The sequence below is a fragment of the Cephus cinctus genome, unplaced genomic scaffold, assembly GCF_000341935.2.
Source record: "Cephus cinctus unplaced genomic scaffold, Ccin1 Ccin1_scaffold0564, whole genome shotgun sequence".
Lineage (NCBI taxonomy): Eukaryota > Metazoa > Arthropoda > Insecta > Hymenoptera > Cephidae > Cephus > Cephus cinctus.
This window is the reverse complement of record NW_014333216.1, coordinates 941,674-961,343: the sequence shown is the minus strand read 5'-3', so window position 1 is coordinate 961,343 and position 19,670 is coordinate 941,674. Positions and strand designations below refer to the sequence as shown.

At 34.9% G+C, this 19,670-nt stretch overlaps 4 protein-coding genes across 12 annotated transcripts; 1 reads left to right on the top strand and 3 right to left on the bottom strand.

The window, feature by feature from the left end:
* Positions 1-85: 85 nt before the first annotated feature.
* Positions 86-9,228, bottom strand: LOC107268531 (patatin-like phospholipase domain-containing protein 3). Of its 4 annotated transcripts, XM_015741393.2 has the most exons (14): positions 9,098-9,228; positions 8,595-9,010; positions 5,546-5,658; positions 5,337-5,456; positions 5,049-5,237; positions 4,863-4,946; positions 4,604-4,780; positions 4,347-4,522; positions 3,565-3,678; positions 2,672-2,829; positions 2,487-2,568; positions 2,317-2,401; positions 2,044-2,242; positions 86-1,965 (listed from the first exon to the last, which is right to left on the bottom strand). In XM_015741393.2, exons 2-14 carry the CDS (start codon positions 8,752-8,754, stop codon positions 1,748-1,750), a joined length of 1,875 nt encoding a protein of 624 aa, XP_015596879.1. In that variant the 5' UTR covers positions 8,755-9,010; positions 9,098-9,228; the 3' UTR covers positions 86-1,747. The 4 variants fall into 4 exon arrangements, with proteins under 4 accessions (XP_015596879.1, XP_024941602.1, XP_024941601.1 ...); XM_025085834.1 differs by lacking the exon at positions 9,098-9,228 and having other exon boundaries at positions 5,570-5,658; positions 8,595-9,063; XM_025085833.1 differs by lacking the exon at positions 9,098-9,228 and having other exon boundaries at positions 8,595-9,061.
* Positions 9,229-9,432: 204 nt separating this feature from the next.
* Positions 9,433-12,870, top strand: LOC107268532 (ankyrin repeat and LEM domain-containing protein 2). Of its 3 annotated transcripts, none has more exons than XM_025085836.1 (10): positions 9,433-9,926; positions 10,053-10,402; positions 10,477-10,791; positions 11,128-11,280; positions 11,377-11,603; positions 11,673-11,817; positions 11,877-12,012; positions 12,113-12,227; positions 12,284-12,412; positions 12,495-12,870. In XM_025085836.1, exons 1-10 carry the CDS (start codon positions 9,803-9,805, stop codon positions 12,574-12,576), a joined length of 1,776 nt encoding a protein of 591 aa, XP_024941604.1. In that variant the 5' UTR covers positions 9,433-9,802; the 3' UTR covers positions 12,577-12,870. The 3 variants fall into 3 exon arrangements, with proteins under 3 accessions (XP_024941604.1, XP_024941605.1, XP_015596881.1); XM_015741395.2 differs by having other exon boundaries at positions 9,486-9,926; positions 10,077-10,402; positions 12,495-12,825; XM_025085837.1 differs by lacking the exons at positions 12,284-12,412; positions 12,495-12,870 and having other exon boundaries at positions 12,092-12,231.
* Positions 12,871-12,907: 37 nt separating this feature from the next.
* Positions 12,908-15,114, bottom strand: LOC107268534 (clathrin light chain). 4 transcript variants are annotated; one of them, XM_015741398.2, is made up of 8 exons: positions 14,956-15,114; positions 14,630-14,778; positions 14,434-14,556; positions 14,241-14,270; positions 13,977-14,066; positions 13,769-13,880; positions 13,411-13,422; positions 12,908-13,240 (listed from the first exon to the last, which is right to left on the bottom strand). In XM_015741398.2, the coding sequence occupies exons 2-8, from the start codon at positions 14,775-14,777 to the stop codon at positions 13,060-13,062; spliced, it is 696 nt and encodes a 231-aa protein (XP_015596884.1). In that variant the 5' UTR covers position 14,778; positions 14,956-15,114; the 3' UTR covers positions 12,908-13,059. The 4 variants fall into 4 exon arrangements, with proteins under 4 accessions (XP_015596884.1, XP_015596885.1, XP_015596886.1 ...); XM_015741399.2 differs by lacking the exon at positions 13,411-13,422; XM_015741400.2 differs by lacking the exon at positions 14,241-14,270.
* Positions 15,115-15,343: 229 nt separating this feature from the next.
* Positions 15,344-19,584, bottom strand: LOC107268533 (cyclin-A2). The gene is made up of 6 exons (XM_015741396.2): positions 19,153-19,584; positions 18,184-18,681; positions 17,877-18,100; positions 17,589-17,793; positions 17,254-17,501; positions 15,344-17,069 (listed from the first exon to the last, which is right to left on the bottom strand). The coding sequence occupies exons 1-6, from the start codon at positions 19,321-19,323 to the stop codon at positions 16,994-16,996; spliced, it is 1,422 nt and encodes a 473-aa protein (XP_015596882.1). The 5' UTR covers positions 19,324-19,584; the 3' UTR covers positions 15,344-16,993.
* Between the last annotated feature and the right edge of the window lie 86 nt (positions 19,585-19,670).

Here is a 19,670-nt window from a genome sequence, read left to right as displayed (position 1 = left end):
TTCGTACCTGAAATTTCTCTACAAATCTTTATCGATTCGACGGGATTTTTCATTCATTGAATGGGTAAAATAATGACTGTGATTATTTATTGTAAAAGTTATATCACCATTTGTATTCTCATAAAATATTTTCAAAATACACTTTTAGTAACAAGTAAATAGTCTCTCGTGATTTGAATTGACTGTGTATACTATATGTAAAATAACATATGTATACGTACATATATATATGTATATATTTATATAATTTATATATATTTATTTCATATAAATTACTGGAACGTTTCTGCACAATACCTTGTACTTATCGAATCGCCTAACTAAACAGTAGTAAATAAGTACCGAGCATTTGCAAGCGTTAAATAGAAAGTAGTATTTTTAATATTAACATAGCGCAAGACGATTAACCAATTAAACGAATGAAGAAAGCGTTTAATTAATTAATCAAAGAAAAACGTAACCTAACAATTTTATAATAAATTCCATAGCTCGCCTGGCAGACCATTGTCACGATACGCTCGAGTTTTTAAATAAGAGAATCAGGTAATTATTTAAAATAGCTTATCGGCCACGCGTTATTAACCTCTATATTAACAATAAATACAAAATGTATATATATACACATATACATATATATGGCAAGATTAATCAAGAGTGGCTGCAAAACAATTTTTCTTTTTTCTTCGTTATCCCGGTATAATATGTATACATACTTCTTTTTCTACCTCATCCACTCGTCTCGTTAATACTTAAACGCCGTCTCTTTTCATATTGCCAGGCGAATTTTAGGCGCAGTCGAATAATTTCACGACGTATTTCCATTGTTTTTCGGTCAATATAATTAATTGCAATTCTCAGTTTAATATGCGCAGGTAGAAGCTTTAAGGAATTCTTAGTAACTTAGTGTTATTTGTATTACACAAGTCCCCGCGATAGTACCAGCTTCACATTAGTTCGTGTCTCCCTTATATAAATGCATTTCTATTGCTCTTTATATACTTCTTACTTATTACATCACATTGAAAACCATTCTATGGGAATCACCTCAACTAAGCTTCCTTTAGAGAGACAAGAGAAACAATAAGTTAACGATCAAATAAATATTCAACTACGTAGTTAGTAATATGACTCGCGAAAGCTTTTCAATGCTGCAAACATTGTGCTTAATTATAGGTAACTACTTAATAATTAAATTATAATAATTAGTGCCTAGAGATTTGAAAAAAGAGGCAATCCTTATTCATTGATTTTTAATTGATTTTACTTGACAGCAGAAACACAGTGAAATCATAGAATAATAGGGGAGAGAGAGAGAGAAAGAATAGAGAGGAAGAAAGCATTAAAACTAATCAAGATAATTAAATTAATATATGGCATCATTGTACTGTGCGAAATGCAACTGAAAACATCATGCTAGTACCTTGAGGAATGATAATAAGGTTAAATAAAACCGATAAGCAATTGCATACTTTTTCAAGCTCGAGGGAATATCCACATTTTTATCTCACAGCGGAGCATCTTAGAGATCTCGTAATAATGACTGAAATCGAGGAGGACCTCTACAAAGAGGTAAAAGAAGGTTGGCATTCTTTTTTAAATCTCCAGTGTCTTTTCCAGGAGACGCCGAAGATAACTTCTTAAGAAAAATTATTATCGAACCGAGCACCGAAGTGAATTGACTCAATGATATTTCATCGTCAAACACGTATCTGTTAAATTACCAATTAGTAAGCTGTTTCGTAATTCCTTATGAACTGACAAGCGACGGCTGATCGACCTCAGGTCGACTGTCTGGTGTCGTCACATTCACTGGAGTTAAAAGTTCATGTGGCTTATCCATCCCCCATTCGCTTTCCGGATCGGAAAATATATTGGAACCGTCCAAGACATCATCCTCCAAGGATATATCTGACAAATCGTCCATGCTTCTCTGATGATCGTCAGTGTATAGGGACTCCGTGACAACTACGAATAATATGTATTTTCTTATTGTTCATAAGAGGATATTAAAATCCTATAAGTTATATTTAAAAAAGAACTAACCATCGGCAAATGTATGCTGAGAAAGCCACGTTGGCTCGTCCCAATCATCAAACTGAAGCTTCATGTTGGTCTCGACTTCCTCAGGCGAAAATAGCGCGTGCTTTTCAGTGTCTGTCACATCGAATATCTCCGTAACCTGTACTTTGTTATTATCGTCCATGTAATAATAAGCCATCAGAGCTTCGTGATCAGACGTGACCTGCACACAGAATGGAAACAGATGATTATCAGGACGAAAAGCTTTGCGAATTAGACATTTGAAGATATAAGTACCTTAAGTATATTTTCAAATGTATCGTCCACAGATGGTAAATCTGACATATTTATTACGCAGTTCGATTCCTTTCTGTATTTTTGTCTGAAAAAAAAGAATATAGGAAAATATAAACGCTATTAATTGATGCAACAATTGGGGTTTGTCCTCCTTGAATTTATACACTCACAATTCGTTATACTGAAGGGTCAAATTAAGGTTCGTCTTCTGCTTTCTGTATGGATCCTCAGTGGCTTCGATATTGTATATATCTGTAAAGGGAATAAATCAATAGTCATAAAGATATTAAGGTTTAATTAATTAATCAAATATGAAGTGGTTATCGCACTTCAATTAAGAATTTGAAGGACTTACTGGAGCCATACTCGGTGATGGCCAATTGACACTTGATCGTTTGCGGCATCGGCTGATAATAAACGTTAATACCAGGGAAAAGTACAGACAGCTGTTCCAGAAAGTATCGGCTTATCTCCAAAAAGTTCTTTCGCAACTTAGGAGCATTCAATATGCACCTGAACACAATCAAAATGCAAAATAAAAATTGAATTAATATTTCATTAATTTATGACTGTTGTAAATCGCTTATACTTATGGACATTGGCAATAACGATACACCCCCAGCAGGTACAATAACAAAAAGGATGTATAATTTAATTATGAAAGTGAGGGATAGATGAAAAGATAACAAAGCACAGCAAATGATAGAAGCAAATTCGCCTTGCTAAACAATAATAACAATCAAACCATTTAAACTTGATCAAAGTATGCAACATACAGTGAAATAAAAAAAAATTGGAATAAAGACAATAAGAAGAAGTCAATACAGTCCAAAAAATGTGTAGTAATAATCTAATCAGTTTTTTCAAACTGTTGGACAAAAAAAATTGTTCACTGCACTGGCGTATTGCTATGCTTTTAATGCCCTTGAAAATTCCGTTAAATGCATAATCAATATCAGCCTCTTATCAAATTATACGAGTCATCTGTCTCAGTCTGGAAGATAAAGTTGAAGATGAAACGTAGCGAGTAAAAAAGTCAATGTATAATTTTAGAATCGTTCAGTCATATGCGCCGCCAATATAATATAATAAAAATAAATGCAATCGACCCGGTGTACATTCAACAAATATATATATAACGACTGCGCAGACTAAAAAGAAGAAAAAAAAAGAAAATAGGAATAAAAAGAGAGTATAAAATTTAAAGAAAAGAAAGATACTGCAATGTATCCACAGAGCTTTGCTTACCCCGAGGGTGATGCCAAGTGCTTAGCGCAAGCGATCGCCTGCTGGGGAGTACGAAGAGCATTTCCAATTACTTTGTATTCCAAGGTACGCGTCTCTACCTTGTTATCAATCAAGCTACACCAACCACATGCTCGAAGTTAGATATAAAAGTATTTAGTGCGAAGATGAAGCAAATAAAACTAAGTCTTTGCAATGATAGAGAAACAAAATCACCACGACATAAGAAAGTAGAATCAAGTTAATCGTTAAAAGCTTATTTAACAACGTCGAACAGAGTGTAATTTGAGCTCATAAGAATCGACATTGTCTATCCCGATAACATAGATTTCTTAGTATGCAAATAGTAAACAGATAATTTCTAATGTTTCGATTTTCTAATGTGTTTCTTTAGTACACAGTGCCAGTAATGGCAAATAAGATTTTTCATGGGGTTACATGAGTTGTGACTGCCGTGGTGATTCGTCTGTGCGCCATGGAAAACGCATAATTAGTACAAGATTATTAAATAAATGTTTACGGTGAGACTGTATACACATGCGAGCGAAAGAAAGAAGTTATATTAGTAATGCATGCACGTGTCGAGTTTTGTGAGGTTGAAAACCTGCAATGTCATTTTGTACGATCAAATGTTTAAATAAGATTACTTTTCAATCTCGCAAAAGTCACTTGTGCTGTGTTAATTGCAAGCTGCTGTTAAGGAGTATCGAAGCCATGGCGCCAAGTAGAATAATAAAAGGGGAAAAAAAAGAAACAGAAATCTATTTCTAGCAGAAACTACTTACTTCGTAAATGTGGCGTACACTACATCGGCAGGCAGTGTATACGGCAGACTGAGAAGTGAAAGAAGCTTTACACTTTTATGTTTAAAGAGCCAATTGATAAGGCCTTTATTTGCTGAGTCAATGGCATCCTGAAATATTGTCATGACAGTCTCTGGTAAGTTGGCCACCAGTGCTTCCTGAAAGAAAAAGATTAATGAAATTCTGTTTTCTAATAAAGAGTGAGGGGGATACCATTTTTGTAAAATCGCGTTATTTACCTGTCTGTGAATTTTACACTCAAGACACTCAGGATCATACTCCATACTGTCGTCAAGAGTCTCGGATACAACGAAGGTTGACTGTACTGCGAGACATCTTGTGCAATTAATAAGGTTGTTTCTGTGTAGAAATCTAAGAGCATCGTCAAACCCTTGTTTGCACATGTTTGACAGTATCTGAAAGATAAGACATAAGAAAATTCAGTTAAGAAAAAAACAAGTGCTTACTAAAAAGAAATAAGCATTTGAGGAAGCGTACCTCAGGATTTGGAGGAAACAGTATTCTAACGAATCTGTAGATATTTTGTTTAGAAAGCTCTATACTGGTATTCGCAAAATTAACCTGGAAAGAATAATGAGAGAAAACATAATTCAATATACTCCAAAATCATTTTTAGCATGGTAAAATCATTTCTGTTTATTAGCTTCTACGTTAAATACTCACGTGAAAGAGTTGCGAAGAAACGTCTCTTGGGCAGATATCGCTCTCACCACAAAAAGGACTAACTGTTACTGTATTCTCATCGAGAGTCGGTAGATTGTCGCTAAATCCGCCATCCATGTAGCGAATTCCATGAAATCTGGGCGGCAGTAAACCCGAGAATATTGGAATAAACGAACTGGCCAGAAGTGCCTTCACAGAATTTAAAAGAATATAACTTTCAAATAAGAATATTTAATATGTGCTATTGTTTCAACAGTAAAATTATTATAATGCATATTCATTTGGTACCTGCAACAGGTCTTCCTTCGAGGTAAACTGAGATACAATAACATTTTTTCCATCGTACACTCTTGTGAGTGATACGTGAAGTTTACCATTGACTCGAAGATGTGCATCCTCCGGAAGGAACTGTAATATAATTAATGATAGTACTCTCAAGTATTAATTAATTACATTCAAGATACTCGACGAATGTAATGAAAGATTATGTGAATTACTTGTTCTAAGCCCTCCAAAAGTACTTTTTGAACGTTGAATGATGGACTAAAAGGTCCCAATGTTCTTTGACGTGCTTCCTTGGCGACTCTCAAAACGTTGCTGGTGATTTCACCTGTAATTTAAAAAAGAAAATCTTACTAACAATAAGATTCATGTATGTATGATTGATAGTCAATGTTATCTAGCAGTACATTTCACTCATTAGCTATAGAATTTTATTGCGTTCAACCATTCAATTCCTGTCAAACATCTATCAATAAGATTATTTAACAAAGACTAGACTGACAGTTGCTAATTGACATAACCAGCTATTACGCACGAGTCAAGGTACAAGAATACAAAGTCTAAGTGTACCTGCTACGTATAATACAAAAAAAGAAATACTACAAGTGAATCCGTCATCGCTGAAACGATGGCATCTTTCTTTAAGACTATAGGCTTTACGAATTTACGACAGATACCACATTACTATATCCTTATAAAAGTCAATTAATCTTATCGGTCGATTATATCAATTGTAAAGTGATCAATTAAATAACTATAAAAACGTGAATGATCTTTTAACTCTTTAGTACAATGACTGAACAGTCGGGTGTATTAATTTAATTAATTTTTTTAACTACGTCATATAATTTTTCATTGTTCTTGAATGTAGAATTTGTGTTTGTTGGCATAAATAGGGAAATAATAAAATAGAAATAAAGAAGCAGAATATGATAACAAAATGCTATTATAAGCTGTCATAAAAGAGTGTGTGCCCGCACCTGCTTCACACTTGAAAACAAAAGATTTATTCTTTTTCAGACTTTAGACATTAATCTAAAAATGATAAGCGTTAGTCAAGTGACTCAAGGATTGACTCAACGAAGCTTAATAAATAATAGAAATTTGCTCGTATCTCGGTCACTCAAATAGTTAATAGAGATCACGCAAATCATTAAAAATCTTTTTACTTTGTCCGAGAAATACTCTTTGTCTGCAAATGAAACGATTTCCTGTTGCTCAGCCTTAATATATATAAACTACCATCTACGTCAACGTAGATTATAATTCCGGATGCAGTACAAAGAATTTAGACGATTATTAAAAAAGGAAATCCAATGTACTGTAGTCTAACAGTTTTCAGAATGACAACTATTGTCCTGAAAATAAGGTAATAGTAACTGTTGTCACAAACAGATAAAGAAATCCCTTATCAGTTAAGGCTAATCAATTCGTTATCACGTAAGGGGTCACGAAGGAAGACAATTGCAAGCGCGTAGAGAGATATAAATTTATAAGTGGGTGATAGAGAATACAAAAAAAAAGAGGAAAAGTTTGAAAATGCGTGTTCAATCCTCAATACAAATTTTCGCCTTGCGTAAACATAGTTCCAACATAAAAGCACTTTCGTAATAAAGTAAATAAACATTGAGTAATATCCATTAAGCAGAATTACATAATGAGTAGCATTCACTAATGAGTAGCTTAAGTTGTATAATTAGCGTTTCATTGTATAAAAATGAAATTAATGATTAACGGTAAGTGAAATAACGTTTAGCGGTTCAAACTTTTATAAATTTGTGTGCTGAGAAAATAATTTTCATCAGTTTTTGCATGATTTACTAATCACACTCTTAATTACAAACATGATAATTAAGTTGAAGCGTAATTCTTATTGCATGAAAAAGCAGTTCAAAGCCCATAACCAATAAGGAACAATGAAATAAGCTGCTTGGACCATATATGAAAAAAATTAATTTTTGCTCTGGGTGTAGTCAGTATCTACTGATTTTATGACGCTGTGTTGTAATACGTTAATGGTGCTTTATTAAACAAAGTAAACGCGTCAGACGAGGAGCATTCTCGTGCGTCCATTGCAAATTGTTTTTTTTTACTATTTCATTTCCAGGCTGATAAGCGACAAGGAACGACCTTCACGCTTCAACAAAGCTTTGACGTGATTCATTTCCTTATTTAATGTGATGAGATCTCATGCTGTTATGCAAATAGTGCGATTAGCCAGAAAACGGCAAATACTGTAAATAAAGATGATTGCTTAGTTAAGAAATGCATCAAATTTATTAGAATAAATTATAGTATTTATAATATGTTATTAATTGAACTTTCATATATCGTACTGCGTAATCAGCATCAAGGGTTGCAAGGGTTACAGATGCTGTTAGTGCAAACTAGAAGATGGTGGGTGGCCAAGCATTTAAGAAATTCTTCTATACAGTGTATGATTAGTTGTTTCATTGATTTTATCAGAAATATGTGAAAGTAAGTATTCACATGAGGAACAGTGTAAATATTATCTTTAGAAGCAAACTATTTGTGACTTAACGTTCATTAAGTTTTGCATTATATAATATTTTTCTGCAAATGTAAAAAATACTTGCAATATACAGCTACTATAGCCATTTCCTTTCTATGGATAATATGCATTTTAATGTTTGGTTAAAGTCAACATTCGTCAATGCTGTCAGCCTGGCATATTTATGGTAACATCATTGGACTTTTCTTTGCTTCTATTGAACTCGTTGTATGTATACAATTATTAAAGACAGGAAATTCAGGCTACAAATATGCAAAGATATCTAAATAAAAGTATGCAGAATTTTTTTCACATGTGAATATTTTTTTTTTTTAATCTTATTAGGTTTACTGAATGATAATAATCGTGGAAAGGTCAGTATAATAATCAACATGCTCAATGAAACATAAGACACATTGGAATTCACAAGTTTTACTTATCATTATCTGAGCTATAGTAGAACAACTGCAAATGAAAATATCTACTGTATTTAGTTATGTATTAAACCACACATACTTAATACAGTATGAGTAGGCAATGTATGTAAATAAATAAGCTAATACGAGCGACAAGGATAACTCTTCATTCCAAGAATATCAGCAAGCATTTATCTCCTGTGGTCTCATCCTATTTTTTCTCATTCTCTCTCACATACTCAACAAAATTCTGCGTAATCCTTTACGTCGAACGTCGTAAGCCGAGATTGCCTGTATGTAATTGTAAAAGCCTGGTAAACAAAGGAGTTCACTCACCGAGGGGAAGATCGCAAAGAAGGCAACAGGCCGCGATAGCACCGGCTGAAGCTCCAGAGATCTTGTCTAGGAGAAGGTGCGGAGCATATTTCTTGAAGCATACAGCAACACCAACATGATAGATGCCCAGGAAGCCACATCCTGCAAAGGAGAGGTTCATGGTGTTCTCTTTTAGATCCTGAGTAGGGATGAATCTTTTGCACCAAGAAAATCGGTTGATTCGTTTCTTCGTGTTTCAGAAGACTTTGAAATATAGATGAAAAATTTTATTCGTAGGTTAACTTCAATGTAATTGACGAACTGACAGATATTTTTGTCAATTCTTGGTTTTTTCTACGATGTTTACTCCAGCTCACTTGCAGGAACACTGACTCGCAGGGAACAGCTGTTTTTCAATGTGACCACTGGTTTAATCACTATAAAAGCAAATCAAAGCACGTCAAAAACAAAGTGAAATAATAAAACGCTGTGACGTTCAAGAATTAGATAATCTGTTTTATCACCATTGGCTAACTTGAGATGGTGTGGTTCAGGCTCCGCCCACTACGCGTTCGGAAATTCTACACTCGGTGTAAGTGGCACGACGCCCGTGCGACGAATAAGATGGCAGAGGGAAATACTGATTTTACCGGAGCTATTTTACAATGCAATAAGAGAAACATAAGAATTCAAGAAAATCAATGTTAGGAATTTATTTTAAGTTCACAAATATTTAATAATGCCTTATTAGACGACTCATGACTCTTTTTGCATTTATATGTTAACTTTTAGATAGTTTTTACATGACACATTCAAACTTTGCAGCACCATTGAAAAACAATATGGCGATGGGCATTTGCGAGGATTTGTGAATGTTACCTGGTGTCCTTAGTAAAAGAATCTCAAATATTCATTTAATAACCTGCGTATCCTGATACGCAAGATTATGTTTGACTGTTATCCTGCTTCATGGAGAAACATGTTTTGACTTCTTATCTTTTTTTGTGTGATGATGTTTTGAAGCGGGAAAATAGCGAATCGAATATTTTGACGTTTTGGAACGCGTGTCGAGCGCGGCATGACATTTTGACAGTTTAAAAACGTCTATAAAGGACAATGTTGTAAACTGAAGTTGATATTGTTTCGTAATTAACTTTTGAGTAATTGCGCGAGGAGCACAGTTATAGTGAACTTACAAATAGTTGTGTAGTAGAATCAGAAAACAAAAAATGAGTCAAACAGATAATTCTCTGATCCAAACACCCTCAATTAATTATAACCTAGATTCTCAACGAGAACCCGTTTTTCATGCTGTTTATATACCAAGAGATGAAGAGAACAAATCTGTTGAAGGTAACGATAAGTATTTTATGATTCATAAGAAAATGTAAGCGTACAATGTATGTAATTTTGTAAATCTACAGACTCTTATCATATACTTCTCCTGTTCTATATTTGCCTCGACAATGCAATATGTAGTAAATGGGATTACTGGGTTTTCAGGAAGCTTACACGTTTATGTGGATAAGGTTGCAGCTTTGAAAATAATAAATGAGCATAAAAAAGGACGCCTAAAAACATTTAAGACGAGGGCTGAAGCTGAGAGTTTTGCACGTAATGGAAATCAACAAATATTGTCACGGTCCCAAACTGTTCCATTGCTTCCATTACCTGAAGAGAAGACAAATACATTTAAAGGTCCAAAGCCACAGGATTTAGTTGTATTTCGCAAGTTAATAGAAAGTGGAGATATTGAAGCAGTGCGTAAGATTGCATGGGAGAATCCAAGATATTTAGTCAGCAGTGCAGATACCCCAGCCATTCTTCAGGTATATCTTGGTAATTTATTACCTTCTCCTGCCTGACAGAAAGTTATTTAATTTAATTTTAAAAATATTTATAGGAAGGTTGCCGCTACAATGCATTGCATGTGGCAGCAAAGGTATCTAAGACACCTCAGATGTGTGAACTGATTCTAAACATAGTGGGTGATCCAAAATTTGTAAAACTATTTTATGGTGAAGATGAAAGTAAAAATTATTTAAACAGAGCACAAATTCTTCTGGATTTGTATTTAAACACCCCAGATAAATTTCTCAATGAAACCCCATTACACTTCGCCGCGAAATTCGGCTTGAAGGAAGTCGTTCGTGTACTGGTTTCATATCCTCAATGCGTAAAAACACTGCGTAACAAATATCAACAAACACCAGCAGAAGTAAGCATTTCCACACCAATTTTATATCTTCACTAAAATACTGGCCCATAAATGAGTTTTTCTGTTACTTGTTAAAAAAAAAATTAATTTTAGTGATTTGATGCTTAAAAACTTTTGTCAAAGCATATTGCAAGCTTATTATTTATATTGGTTGAAATGACCAGTGAATTCGAATATTGAGAAATAGAGCAGATTAGATATCTATTACGCTAGGCCTCCAGTAAACAGGTCAACTTATCTTATTTTTTTTAATGATCCCCCACGATGGTATAATGAAGAAAGACGTTTCTCACAAGAAATTATAACTAGACTTAAAACTTTTTCATTCTCTTTTAGATTACTTGCAGCCGTAGATTTTCCGAGGACGAAACGTTGAAGAGAGAAATACGTAATTTACTAGAGGACCAATATTATGTTCCTGTATTACGTTCTGAGGACAATACCTTACAGCCTTCCATAGGAGAACCATTCTCACCAACGAGTCCACCAGTGAGTTAGGTTTCGAGAATCAATGATTAAGTCACAGCTACAGTACATCTAAAAGATGATTGACCTCCAATAACTACCATGAATCTTATATCACAGCAATTTAAACTGGACCCAATAAGTCCCATACTCGAAGTGAAGGCGTTCGCTGGACCTATGACTAAAAGTCAGGCAATGGAATTTCGTAGGAAATGGAAAACGCCACCGCGAATCATCTGTAATGGTCCAAATCGTCGTGAAAATTGTTCAGGTGAACCATTTATGCATAGTCCTGTGGCTGCGCTCAGACTTCAGGATACAGAAAAAGGACTGGAACGCGTTGGCAGGTATAATTCATTATATGAAATCATTGTAAGATAACTTGATACTGACGATTTTCTTCTGGGATACTCTAGGGATCTGGCCAGCGAGTATAAAGTTCCTTGGAAAGAATATTGGCCGTTTATAAATGATTTTGCGGATATGCGTTGTAATGAAGGCTTGAAAATGCTTGAAAAATATTTGGAAAACAGGTTTAAAGAATCCATAATGATTGCCGAGGTAGGTATCTGATAACGTGTAAATTTAGGAAAGCATGTATGAATTTCCACCTTCTTTAGGAGCTAAAACGTGATCAAGAACTATTAAAGTATGATAAAAACTTTCAAGGACAATTAGAAGATCATATGGCAGATCCATTCAATGAAACAGATCTATGTAAACAATTAGAATCTCTGAATGTAGACGATGATTCAGGTAAGGATGCCTGATGTGAATTACACAACATTTTCAAATTGTAGTTAGAAAGTGAAAATCATCTTCATTTGCAATAAAGTCTAAAATTTTATAATTTCAGAGGAATTCTTCACACCGCCATCTTCCCCTATTCTGGATCCTTTTAGTGATACTGAGGACTCCGAAGATGAAGACATGTATCTTGCCGAGGAAGGATTGGCTACATATATTGACGGGTATTTCATTCATTAATTTAATCATCAGAACACATAAATATTATCCTCCATTTCAGGAATGAACCAACGAAACTCGATTATGCTGTTTACAATGCAATCTCGACTGATATTAACCAAAAAATATATCCAAATATTTATCGATGGCTACACGAGATGAAAGTAATCATGGACCATGACGAAAGACGGTAATTTCACATATTGATGTACATATAAGCGTCTTCATTCTCCATAAATCGAAACTCTAAATTATCGAGCTTTGTTTTGTAGATTTAACAAGGGAACGCTCGTGAGGAGAAGATTACTTTTGACACCGGATAAACCTCGCTTTCAACATTTCGAAAAATCCTAAGATTCTAATAAGCTGTCAATAATGACAATTGCACAACGGAATGGCTCTTGGTCATCGCATATACAAGTCGAAAGATAGCTGAGAAAACAGAGAACGAGAGAGAAAAGGAAAGAAAGAGTATAGAGGTATATATTTTCATACAGATTTTTTTATATATGTTGAAACACGGCTATGTAATTTTATGAATGAAACCTCTTGACTGCTCTCTACTCGAAAATGTAATTTCGAGTCTCCAGTAATGAGTACAGGATACATTAAAAAATAAAGAAAATTATATTTATCTTATCTAACCAATTTGATTCCCAGGGTAATTAATTATCATCCTACGATATTGCGTGTTTTGTATTTGAGGGTAAACTTTATTCTCAATAACCTCCAGTTTTATATTCTTCGTTCTTTAACGGAATACATATGTATACACTTTTATTAATATTTATATTATCTAATGATTTACCCAAGAGTAAATCCTTGGTACTAAACACATTAAGCGTTAATAGAAGTGGGAGGAGTTTGCTTTAACTGAAGAATTATTGATCGCATCCTGGAAACGTCCTTGGAGGTCCTAGATGACTTGGGATTGAAGTCGCAGAGTTTTGCTATGCGTTCCCATTCGGTTCCTGGCTCGACCTCGTCTGCCTCGGCGACAAATTGTTTCTCAGCGTTTCTATGGAACGTAAATTAATGTCGTCAGGGTGATTGAAAGTCATTAAAATTTAGGAATGAATAACAATGAAAGTAGAAATGAAGTTTAGCGTCTGTGAGTGCATGAAGCAACGTAGACAACATATTCATGCAAATTGAGAGACTTTAAGTTTTTTTTGTATTAACACTTACTTGGCAGATTCCCTAAGAAGCGTAGCAAGCCAACAAATACGTTCTGTATTAATTCAAATGTTAGAAGTACGTCATAGAATTTTAGCTAAGCAATGTCAGTTCACGCTAAGCGATACGCGCACGCGACTTAGATAACTTTTAATTATATAAACAGCATTGTTTCAGTACATGATTTATTTTTTTGATATATCCGCTGCTAAGCAATTATTTTTCGACGTAAAAGCATGACATGTTATTTTGATATTTTAGATTGCAGAATTATCAGTCTGCAGAACTGCAGTTTAAAATATTACACATATTTTCCACTGTATAGTCGCCAGTAGAGATTACTAATATATTTACAGCTCTGTTTTGTTACCTGTTTGTAGCCTTTGTCTTGCTGATAGTCTCAGTGTGATGCTTGTACCACTCCTCCAATTCTTTTTTTGCAGCTTCTCGCCACTCTTCCTTTTTCTTTTCTTCTTCTGCATCTGAAAAATAGCATGCCATATGTTGCAATATCTATTGTTTATACAAATTCTTTAAAACCTTTCTATATTTATATTACCAAATATAGTGTTCCATACCTTTTTGTTCAAGACGAGTTTTTTGTTCTTCTCTCCACTTTTTTATCTTCTCTGGCTCTTCCTTAATTTGCTGTATAACTGGTGCCACATCTTGGAAACAAATTATTATATATCAACAGAAAATTTGACAGTCCAACATTGAAAAATCCATGTCATTTTTAAATCACACACAGTATAAACCAAGGCTTACATTAGGAAACATAACACTGGGACACATAAAAAAAGCACAAAAATCAACAAGAAATCAATCTTTAACATGCTCACCATCGAGTGATAGAGGGTCTTCAAAGAAATCTTGGAAATAAAAAAGGAGTTCTCAATATAGGTAAATATAACAAATTTAAATCATTTAAACTGCTTAATAAATAATGAAATACTAAGTATAACAATTAATCAAATAAATTTAATCTTGTATACTGAAAATGATGCATAATAAAATACAATAATCTATATTTACCAGGAACTGCTGGTGCTTGTGGCTCACTCGGTGGTTGTCCAATTGTGTTAATCATTTCAAAGCTGCCTTCAGCGTCTCCCCCAGGACCCACTTTCATGTTCCCAAAATTTCCAGCAAGATCATCTGTACAAAATCTTATCTATATCTACACCTTTTATTGGAGAATCTCAATAAAAATATGCAACAAAAAAGGTACCATCCGCAACTGAGGTAGCCTGCGCAGCGATGCCGACGGTAGAAATTTCATCCTCTAGTCCTGCCAGCTCATCCTGTTCACGAGCCAGAAATTCAGCCGCAGGATCGACTTCAGGTTCGCCAACAAAATTATCACCAAACGCATCCATTCTAAAATGAAATAATAATTTAATAATTGCAATAAATATCAAATATGCGTTATGATATTATGTGAATATCTCAAATTAACTTCATACAAAATTTTTCAGGTTACGACACAAAAACAATGAACGTTAAAGTACCGAAATCCAAGAGGCAAACAATTATCAAATAATGCAAACAATTTACCTATAATTACTGATTACTCTCGAAAAGATTTGATCTGATTTAACGGCAACACCCCCTTTCTGTGACTTTCGGTTAAAAAGTCAACGACGAATTGTCAACGTCAATAACGTGACCACAGAGTAAACGCAATTGAATAGAAAGTGGACCATGCTTAAGATTTCTTATTTGTGAATCATGGCTCAGCAAAGCTAGGGATAAATGCAGAATGACCAACGTTATGAAAAAAAATTAATAAAATCCCTTCGTAACGGAAAAAAAATTTGGATTTGAAATTCGATTATCCGTTAACGAACGCTGACTTTACGGCTTCTTTTGCATCCGTTAAAATCACTGTTTATTAAATCATTCAACCTAATTACGTACAGTCATTAATACCAACAATAGGAAATACATGCTAGCGCAGTACGTTTATTTATATGAAATAATAACTTATTACATCGTCAGGATTTATTTTGTCTAGTAAAAGAATTGGCAGCATGGGTGGGTCGCTGTTATCTTTAAAAGATTTATCATGAAATTGAAGAGCGATCCGTTAGGAAAACGAGATTGTATGTTGTAAAAGGAAGGCACGTCGATAGAAAAAAATATATGTATATATATATATATACCTGTAAGGGAGAAGAAAAAGAAAAAGAATACAACAACGTCACAAGGTGGCAAGAAGTGATTAATCCGACTTTATCACATCTGACGTACGAAATTTCATGTTGCGAACAACATAGTGCAAATTCCGAAATTCTGAGAAACAATTCACGTGAGAAAGAAAAAAAATACAGTACGTTCAAAGGATGAGAGTAATAATTAATATATGTATGTATGTATATATACGTATATATAGGGAGACGGCGAGATATATATAGCAAAATTCAGGATACTATATAGAAACTTGTAAAAAATAAATTAAACTGTACAAGTGAATTCCGGCATGTTTTGTTCTATTCTCTTGTTTCTCCTTTTTCTTTTTTCTCTCTAAAAAAAATAGAGGCGCAGACGTCTCTGTGAGTATAAGTAAAATTTCGAAGCGACCGTTACATCGAACATTAAAAGGCATGTGAAAATTTTGATTCTCTTGAAAATATAAAAAAAAAAAACCACAAAGGACAAGCAAAAAGCGGATATTAATGTGTGAACCTCTGAGACGATGCACAATATATAGACAAGATATTTAAGAAAAAAAATCTGACAAGTACGTGTCGCGAATAACAACACGGCGCGCATGTTACTTGGACGTTCCTAATTTCGTGTCTTTAAAAGAGAAAAAAAACAATGAGTCGACAAATAAATACAGATCGTCTCGTTGAGAAATAATTATTATTGGGCGTTTTATCGCACCTAGCATTCCGTCATTGAACTGTCATTTTTCTACGTATGTCACTGGCGCACGAGATACTTTGCATTGAACTTTCCCAGAGGAAATTATTTATCTCTTTAATTAAGGAATATGAATATTAAGACTAAGGAGGCACAAATTAATTGAGTAACTTTGGCCAACCGGACCGTTAATGTAACGACCTGTAATACGGCGGACCTCTAACGTCCTGTACGTTATCACATTCGGATCATACCGGCCGATAAGATTCAAAATACCCACTAGCATATTTTTAAAAGGGTTTTCTCTCTCTCTCCTCCCTCTCTCTGTTTCTCACTTTCTTCTTTTCCGTCTCTAGATTTTTCTCACACATGCACTGATGCCACACTTATTCTTCTTTCTTCTCTTTTCTCATCACATCATGTTGGCCCTATATATTTTTTTTATTTTCAGTTCATTCCTTTTCTATTCATCTTCATTGATACCGCTTAGGATCATTTACCGCCTCACATTTTAGCAGATTATGTTGTCAGTCTTGGCCTGATCCCCTCCCGACCCCACTTGACGCTGCTCAACATTCACAGCTGTCGGGAAGTTCGTTAATCGTTTCGTGTTCTCGCAGTGTCCTGATAAGAGTTTTCTGTTAGTAAAAACTCAGGGTCATCAGCGTTTTCATTTAGAATAGAACACTAGTCACTGCGAGACACACTACAAATTTCCGTAACTGCGCTAGGCACTCTCCGTGTCCTCCTCGGAAGACAGAACGTCCGTGCTACGTGGTAGTAGCAGTGCTACATGGCCGTACCTAATGTTTTAAGAAATACACATATATATATATACACAATATATATACAAATTTTGTTATATATTCAATTATTAAAAATCCGCCATATTGCCCATAGAATACTAATATGACGGTATAAGGTGCATAAATAATGTCTTCGTTCTATTCAGATTATACAGGAATTTTTAAAAGTTGTACAACTTACTTGCTGCTCTTATATTTCTCTTGTATTGCCTGTTGCTGTATATTGGCGGCGTTACTAAATGTCTTGCTCAGACAGGATAAGCATCCTCTGAGATCATGAAAACTATATCCTGTGGAGAGTTCTAACTCGTGGGGCCATACTTCTTCGTGGAGTGTATGTCGCGCCAGAGCGACAGCTGATGCAGCCAAATGGCTAGGAAGATATTGAAGGTAGGGATCGGCTTCCAGTAAAGACAGTTCACACAAGTACTGCAACAAGAAAATAAAAATAAAATGAATATTACATTGTAAATTAAGCTAGCTGAAACTTGTAATATTGTATTCAAAGATACTCACCATCGCTAAGTACTGAACCTTATCAGACTGGTTATTGCTTATACAATAATACATTAAAAAAGCCAATGGCGTTGGCACAGTAAGGTCGAACGAGAGTACCCGGAGAATCAAATGTTCCATTCTGAGGACTTGTTTCTTCGTGTACGTGTCGTCTGTGATATAGACGAATTCACCTACATCAGGGGGATAGATCTCCTCGTATTTCCTTGAGGGATAGAACATGTTAACTATTAATCCGAGTCACTATGTACGACACAGTGACATTAGATTTAATTAAAAGCAACTCACGCCGCAATAAACATTGCCGCAGTTCCTACAAGCTGAAGCTTAGCCCTCACGACACTCATATATGATAGAAAACGATCTATGTAAGAGACAGCTAAGTAGAGAGTCTCACTGTGTAATCGATACTCTTCAGCTACCTCAACAAGCCAATCAACAAGTATCGATCTCATAGAATATGTTATGTCAGGCTGTTTTTTCATATAACCAGGTTTGGGTCTATGTTGCCTCTGCAGAGATAAATGAAGAAATTTATATATATTTAAAAAAATAGTTGAGGTAGTTTTTATTTTACTCGATTATTCATTTTTACCTCGGCCACTCGTAGATAATTATAAATATCCGCCCTGTATTCGTCCACGTCAAAGAAATTGACACGCATTGATTTACTGGCTTCACGTTTAGCTCGAAGATCTTTTCTAGGGTCAGAGGATGTCGAATGCGACTTTTCTACGGATTTCTCTAGAGACATAGGCATTTCACCAGGGAATAGATCCTCATTCTTCTTTTGATCAATCTCCTGTAGAACCGCCCTGATCGACGGCTGAATGCTCACCGTCGTTGGATTCACTTCAAGGATCGGTTTATCGCGTTCTGTCTTTAGCTCAGCCTTTAGAGCTAGAGGTTTGGACTCCTTGGCAATATCTTTACTCTCACGGAGAGCAACTGATGTCTCCTGTTCAAGTTTGTCTTCATAGACCTTGAACAGTCCATCATCTTTTTTCCCATCGTCATAGATTTTGAATGGCTCATATTGTGGCGGTACAAATGGTTTTGGCTTCGGATACTTCTCATCTTTACCACATAAATCCTAAACAAGCACAGAATAATTAAATTTATCTGTGATATCTGGAATATTAAACAAATACAACCAAAGGCAAGCTAAAATTATGTAGATCCTAAAAACTTTAATACACGTTTTTGTCCACTCTAGCTGAAAATGAGTATTAAAGCACTTACAAATAGCATATATCAATCGTATTATAATTTGGAGCAATATTACAAAGCGATACAAATAATCAAATATATGATAATAAAACAGTAAATAATAGAAAAAACAAAGTAGTAGAAGATCCTAGCAAACCTGGGAAAGATCATAATAAAGCCAAAAAAAAAGTCGTTAAAAATTTATAACATTTTGAAAGCTTTAAAAAATCAGTCAAACAAAAATGAAAGCAAATATTTAAGGTATAAAAGCAAAATGCTTAAGAATGCATTCAAAATTGAGAAAACACAGAAAAACGGGTACATTGCAAATTGAATGAATCAGTTGAGGACGCACCGGTTTGCCATTGCGGTGGCAATTATTGTGTATAACTCCAAGAACAGCACGCTTGTTATTCAGTGGCTGTTGCTGCCCATTGTTAAGGTTGACCGTGGTATTCTCCTTTCCGCGCCTGATGTCCGCAGCAATACGATTTTCCTGATCCTCGTGTACCCTGATCGTAGCCATTGTGTTCAATCCCGGTGGGCCTTCTTGCAGCTTCCAAGTTATTTACAAAAACTATCGGGACTCTTCCTCAATTTCGTTTAGTTCTCACCCAATATTGCTTAGTCGGAATCCTCTGGGCCCTACGTTCTCTAGTAAAACGGCCACAATCAGACTCAACTCGATATTAGAATCGGCCGGGCATCGCAGAGGACTCCGGCTCTCCCGATCCTTCACCAACAAACTTCTGTTGCCGTTTGATTTTAAACAAACGTAACTCCAACAGCTGGCGATACGTTACGAGCGTTGCTTGAAACTGACCAATCACGTAGCTTCATTCGGCATGCGTTCAATCGAAACGTACGTTTGGA